This window comes from Anolis carolinensis, chromosome 3, assembly GCF_035594765.1.
Source record: "Anolis carolinensis isolate JA03-04 chromosome 3, rAnoCar3.1.pri, whole genome shotgun sequence".
In the NCBI taxonomy this organism is placed as follows: Eukaryota; Metazoa; Chordata; class Lepidosauria; order Squamata; family Dactyloidae; genus Anolis; species Anolis carolinensis.
The window spans coordinates 1,990,952-1,998,451 of NC_085843.1; the positions used below are offsets into that span (position 1 = coordinate 1,990,952).

Sequence of the window (7,500 nt, forward strand, 5' to 3'; positions counted from 1 at the left end):
GTAGTTTCCCTAAACGTAATAGGACATTCGCCATTGCTCTGGAATGTGGGTGTCGACAGCTGGGAGATAACATTGCTGGTCCGCTCCAGCTGTGCTTTGTAAATAGTTGTAAATACATAGAAATTGAGACAAAAAGGTAAATGTGTCTCAGTTTCATCTTTTCCTGACAGATTGGAGTAAGCTCCCAACCATTAATAGCCTAGCTTGCTGTTGACCTATGCAGCCCGAAAGACAGTTGCATCTCTCGAGTAGGAAATTTAGGTATCGCTTTATGCGGGGAGGCTAATTTAACTAATTTACGACACCATAAAACCTTCCAGAAGCATGAGAAAGTACTCCATCAAGGACTCGGTGTCACAAGTGGACGGCAAAGCGGCAGCTCCCCCTGCGGCTGGAATCAAGTGTACCTTCATGAAGCCAGAAGCTGGGAAATGTTAAATTGCCTCAGTGTCTGTCTATATGTGTCTGTCTCTATATGTCGTATGTCTAATGCATTGAATGTTTGCCATGTATATGTGCATTGTGATCCGCCCTGAGTCCCCTGTGGGGTGAGAAAGAAGGGCGGGATATAAATACTGTAAATAAATAAATAAATAAATAAATAAATTTAGGAGATCACATTCAGAAGGGTCTGAGCTTTGGGTTTTTTGTTTTTTTTTACTGCTTCAGAGACTAGGACACAATGGAGCAGTGGGTTCCAATTTCAAGAAATGATGTCCCACCTAAATATTGGGAAGAGTGTCCTGAAAATGGTGTATGGTTTGAATGGAATTGAATGAAATGTGTATGGTTGGGGTCTATATAGTCTAGAGCAGGGGTCCCCAAACTAAGGCCCGGGGGCCGGATTTTTCCACTGAAAGGCAACTCTAAAAAACCCAAAACAGGAAAAAGTACAAAATATCATTGCACTTAGATCTTCCTTGCAAGCAAAAATAATAATAATAAATCTTGACTGATCTGCAGTGTGGGTCATTTCCTCCAAGGTCATTTACCTGGCCCCCGCCCTCAGTTTTATAATATAATATTTTATATCATTTCAATAATGTAATATATTGTATATACATATAATATTGATAATAATATTATGATGTTCTACAATATAATACTAATAATACCATATAATAATATTAATTATATGTTATATATTACATATAATATTACAGTATAGTGGTATAGTTCAATATGGTAATATATAATGCTAATATTGTGCTATGCTAATAACATAATATATTGTATATACATATAATATTGATAATAATATTATAATGTAATACAACCTAACACTAATAATAATACCATATAATAATATTAATTATATATTCTATATTACATATAATATTACTAATAATATTACAGTATAGTGGTATAGTTCAATATAGTAATATATAATGCTAATATTGTGCTATGCTAATAACATAATATATTGTATGTACATATAATATTGATAATAATTTTATAATGTAATACAATATAACACTAATAATAATACCATATAATAATATTAATTATATATTCTATATTACATATAATATTACTAATATTACAGTATAGTGGTATAGTTCAATATAGTAATATATAATGCTAATATTGTGCTATGCTAATAATATAATATATTGTATGTACATATAATATTGATAATAATATTATAATGTAATACAACCTAACACTAATAATAATACCATATAATAATATTAATTATATATTCTATATTACATATAATATTACTAATAATATTACAGTATAGTGGTATAGTTCAATATAGTAATATATAATGCTAATATTGTGCTATGCTAATAACATAATATATTGTATGTACATATAATATTGATAATAATATTATAATGTAATACAATATAACACTAATAATCATACCATATAATAATATTGATTATATATTCTATATTACATATAATATTATTAATATTACAGTATAGTGGTATAGTTCAATATAGTAATATATAATGCTAATATTGTGCTATGCTAATAATATAATATATTGTATATACATATAATATTGATAATAATATTATAATGTAATACAACCTAACACTAATAATAATACCATATAATAATATTAATTATATATTCTATATTACATATAATATTACTAATAATATTACAGTATAGTGGTATAGTTCAATATAGTAATATATAATGCTAATATTGTGCTATGCTAATAACATAATATATTGTATGTACATACAGCTGCTCTGAGTCCCCTTCGGGGTGAGAAGGGCGGGATATAAATGTAATAAATAATTGTAGTAAATGAATAAATAAATAATTTTAGACTTAGGCTCGCCCAAAGTCTGAAATGACTTGAAGGCACGCAACAACAACAACAATCCTGATGAACTTAACTATCTCATTGGCCAGAAGCAGGCCCACACTTCCCATTGAAATCCCGATAAGTTTATGTTGGTTACAATTGGTTTCATTTTTAAATATTGTATTGTTCTTCCATTGTTGTTGTTGTTTTGCACTACAAATAAGACATGTGCAGTGTGCATAGGGATTTGTTCGTTTTTTTTTTTTTCAAATGATAATTCGGCCCCTCCACAGTCTGAAGGATTGTGGACCAGCCCTCGGCTTAAAAAGTTTGAAGACCCCTGGTCTAGAGATACCAACCTAAGGCTGAAGCCTGAAAAACTACAAGAAGGAGGTGAAGAATTCATGGACTGTAATTAAAAGTTGCTCAACGGTTGACGACCAGAGACAAATGATTACGTAAGTCTTGGTGGAAAACAACATGTTTACATTAACAGAGACCATCGCTTTTTAAAGTAAAGGTTGTTGTGTGTTTTCCGGGCTTTACGGCCATATTCCAGAAGTATTCTCTCCTGACGTTTTGCCTGCATTTATGGCAGGCATCCTCAGAGGTTGTGAGGTATACAAAGCTCAGTTGGCGCTAGACTTTTGGTATGTTTGATATGTTTAAACTGTTTGAGCGGGGCCTGCGAAGGCCTAGAAGGAAAAAAATACCAGCTGAAAACTAAGGGCACAGCAGGAAGAATGGAATACAAGCTGCTGAAAACTACTACTACTACTACTATTATTATTATTATTATTATTATATGTATTTACTAGCTGTGCCCGGCCACGCGTTGCTGTGGCAAAGTGGTGGTGGTATTGGTTAAAAATTGTGGTGTAATTTTTATTTGACGTTATTTGCATTTTTTAATTAATTTTATTGTAAGTTATATTTTTATTTATTATATTTTATTATTTTCTTGTATTATTTTTAGTTATTTTCTGTTATTATAGTATTTTAATGTATCAATTTTTTAGTGTTTTTTATTATTTTTTATTGGGTTGCTAGGAGACCAAGTTGGAGGAGCTTAGCCTTCTGACTGGCAGCAATTGGATAAAAGCAATTATTCCTTTCTCTCTAATTAGGACTTTATTTTTCTTTTCTTTTTGTTGTATCAACCTAGAGCCGTGGATGATGGGTTGTGTTGTCAAATTTCGAGGTTGGGGGGCCTGTAGTTTTGTTGTTTTGTGGGTCGCCGTGATGCCATCACTCTTTTATATATATAGATATAAAAATCCTTGTGCCTGTCGATAAGAGAGAACAAAAGGAAGAGCAAGTTCACCAAACTTCGCGCCTGCTGAAAAAATTCTGACTATAAAAAGGACCGAGTTGCATCTCGGCCTCATGGCGCTTTTGTTTACTTGTTCACCCAGCAAGTGATTTGATCAGTTAAACATGTTGCAAAACTGTCTCCTGCTTCCAGTGTTGGATTGAATAAAAAGCTCTGAAGGTTTTGGGTATAATTAATAAGAGGGATTGGCAGATAGCCACCCAGACATACAACGAAATAAGCCCACTCACCAGTTCCGTTGAAGTTCCGGTCAAGGGAGGCTAGTTCTCCGCGGCCGCTGAACTCCTCGGCTTGGTCCACCAGCGCCTCCTTGACCGCTTCATGTCCGCAGAGGACCACCACTGGCCGGGGACCCAGGTGCACCGTGAAGACCGGACCATATTTGTCCCTCAGCTGTCGGAGGAACCATGACCAGGGTATCACAAAAGGGCTTTATCCAAAACAAAATCACACCTTAAACAGACTTAGAGAAGTTTCTACTTAATGATACAAAAATATGGAGACAGTGTTCGGTTCAAGCTTTATTCTGCCATACGTAGACGACCTCACTGTTGCCACTGAGACAGACGAGGACTCCCTAGGCCAGTGATGGCCAACCTATGACACGCGTGTCAGCACTGACACGCCTAGCCATTTTTGCTGACACGCTGCCGCATGCAGATTGATTGGATGACTAATGCCTTTTGTGGCCAAATTTGGTGTGATTTGGTCCAGTGGTTTTGTTGTTTACTCCATGGGAATTACGCACATTACATTTATTTATATATATACAGCTAGTGATTTATATATATACAGTGTGATTTTGGTCCAGTGGTTTTGTTGTTTACTCCATGGGAATTACGCACATTACATTTATTTATATATATTTATATATATACAGCTAGTATATATATATATATATATATATATATATATATATATATATACTAGCTGTGCCCGGCCACGCATTGCTGTGGCAAAGTGGTGGTGGTACTGGTTAAAAATTGTTGTGGAATTTTTATTTGATGTTATTTGTATTTTTAATTAATTTTATTGTAACTTATCTTTTTTATTTGTTATATTTTATTATTTTGTTGTATTGTTTTTAGTTATTTTGTTATTTGTTATTTTGTTATTTGTTATTTTATTGTATTAATTTTTTTAGTGTTTATTATTATTTTTTATTGTATTATTTGTATTTATTTTATTTTTTATTCTTTTATTAACACTGGGCTGAGTGGGTTGCTAGATCAAGTGGGCGGAGCTTGGCCTTCTAACTGGCAGCAATTGGATAAAAACAATTATTTCTCTCCCTCTAATAAGGACTTTATTTTTCTTTTCTTTTTGTTGTCGGAACCTAGGGGCAAGGATAGTGGGTTGTGTTGCCAAATTCCTAGGTTCTGGGGCTTGTACTTTTGTTGTTTAGTGGGACGAACGGACACCATTACTCCTTTATATATATATATACTAGCTGTGCCCGGCCACGCGTTGCTGTGGCAAAGTGGTGGTGGTATTGGTTAAAAATTGTTGTGTAATTTTTATTTGACGTTATTTGCAATTTTTTATTAATTTTATTGTAAGTTATATTTTTATTTATTATATTTTATTATTTCCTTGTATTATTTTTAGTTATTTTCTGTTATTATAGTATTTTATTGTATTAATTTTTAGTGTTTTTTATTATTTTCTATTGGGTTGCTAGGAGACCAAGTTGGAGGAGCTTAGCCTTCTAACTGGCAGCAATTGGATTAAAGCAATTATTCCTCTCTCTCTAATTAGGACTTTATTTTTCTTTTCTTTTTGTTGTATCAACCTAGAGCCGTGGATGATGGGTTGTGTTGTCAAATTTCGAGGTTGGGGGGCCTGTAGTTTTGTTGTTTTGTCCACTGCCCTGATGCCATCACTCTTTTATATATATAGATAATCATTCTATTATTATTCTATTATTATTGTAGTATATTATTATATTATTACTATTATATTATTATTATATTATTCATTATTCATGACTACATTGAAACTACAATAGAGAGAAATCAGCGTGGAAACTGCAAGAGGTACCATAGATGGTTGTACATGGAAATAATGGTAGTAAATAGTTTTTGAGTTATTAAATACAGTTATATATTACAATTATACATTTTTGTTATTTAAACTATATATATTGTGAAATTATGGGGTTTTTTTCTCAAAGTGACACACCACCCAAGTCATGCTAGGTTTTTTGGTGGATTTTGACACACCAAGCGCAAAAGGTTGCCCATCATTGGGATAGGATGTCCCATTGAGGAGGAGGAGGAGGAAGAGGAGGAGGACACAAGCTTGGAACAGACCTCTAAAGACCATCCAGTCCAACCCCATCTGTGCTGGAGGTTGTAGATATAAATAAATATTTATTTCCGAGCCAAGGTAAACCCTGCAGAATAATAAAGTGTCACTCCGGCTTGTGTAACAAGTAACAGTGCCTTTACTTCAGTTCGAAAGATCAAACAGGGCGACAATATATACAGCAGTCTCTCTGAATTCACACAGAGAACATAGGGAACAAATAGTCCCTTTAAACCATCTTTGAATAGGCCTCGTTTGCCCAAAACAGATTGGACAAAAGCCGTAAACTTCTTAAGAGAAAGAAGAATGAACTTTTCATGATAGATCTGTCTTGCATATAAAAACAAACAAAAAGATGGAGGCTAGAATAAATGAAAGAAACCATCAAAGAAAACAAAAGAAAAGTCTTCGAAGCATGGATGAGAAGTCAAAGCACCACTCCCCCCCCCCCCTTATTTTTAATTTTTATTTATTTATTTTTTTTCCTCCTCTTATTGCATTGTGTGTGTGTGTTTTTTTATCCTGTTGTTATTTTTCTCTCTGTGTCCCTCCTTCACTTACTCTCTTTTCCTACTATTTCCTACTACCCTATATAATCGAGTATAAGCCGACCCGAATATAAGCCAAGGCACCTAATTTTACCACAAAAAACTGGGAAAACTTATTGACTCAAGTATAAGCCGAGGGTGGGAAATGCAGCAGCTACGGGTAAATTTCAAAAATAAAATTAGATACCAATAAAATTACATTAATTGAGGCATCAGTGGGTTAAATGTTTTGAATATTTACTGTATTTCAAAGAAAAACAGTAAACTAACTCTATAAGTGGAAAAGCAACAATAACTTTATAATCATCATCATCATCATCATCAACAGCTTCATTTGTACTCAGGCCAGCTTCCAACATAGTAACAGGCAAACATAGAATGCCTACATAAACAATGCAGAGCTAGATGGAGATCTATCATGATATATACTAATTTCACATGTGTATTTTCCCCTGAAACCTTTGCAAATCTTTTATGTGCCTTTTCCTCCTGCAATATTTGCAAGCCCTATTTATCAATGTTTATATCTATCTAGACATCTCTGTGTGTGTGCATGCGCATTTTCCCTCTGCCCTTGCAAACATGTGAGGGTAAAATTCATATAAAATTCATATATAAAATTAATGTATACATATAGGAACAGATATACAAGTACATGGAAATCTCTAGTTATCTATATTTACATAGGATTTGCAAAGACCTGTAAACATATGAGGGGAAAAATCATAGATTAATGTCTTTGTAGGGGGAACATCTATATAAATATTGAGAAGCTTTGGGGCGTGCATTTACCCAAGGAAGAAATGCAAGCAAAGCCCCCCTAAAAACAACTTTGTCCTCTTTTCTCCTGCCCTTTCCCACCTCTTTTCCTTCTCCCTTTTTCAAACTCTAAAAGTAGCCAGAAAAGGCTTTATAAAACTTCTCTCCCCCTCCCAAAAAAGCCCACCTCATTTTTGTTTCCTTGGGAATAAAAAGAAATACACGCCTTCTGTTGCTTTCTTTTTCCTCCTTCCCTCCCTTTGGACTCAAATGTTCTTGCCATA

At 33.7% G+C, this 7,500-nt stretch overlaps 1 protein-coding gene across 1 annotated transcript in view; it reads right to left on the bottom strand.

Moving 5' to 3' along the window:
• LOC100556358 (cytochrome P450 2G1) overlaps window positions 1-7,500 on the bottom strand; it is a 37,875-nt gene that overhangs the window by 23,318 nt on the left and 7,057 nt on the right. Inside the window, exon 2 of the mRNA XM_062974369.1 lies at window positions 3,833-3,995. Coding sequence (XP_062830439.1) covers window positions 3,833-3,995 — 163 coding nt within the window. The remainder of the gene's footprint in view (window positions 1-3,832; window positions 3,996-7,500) is intronic.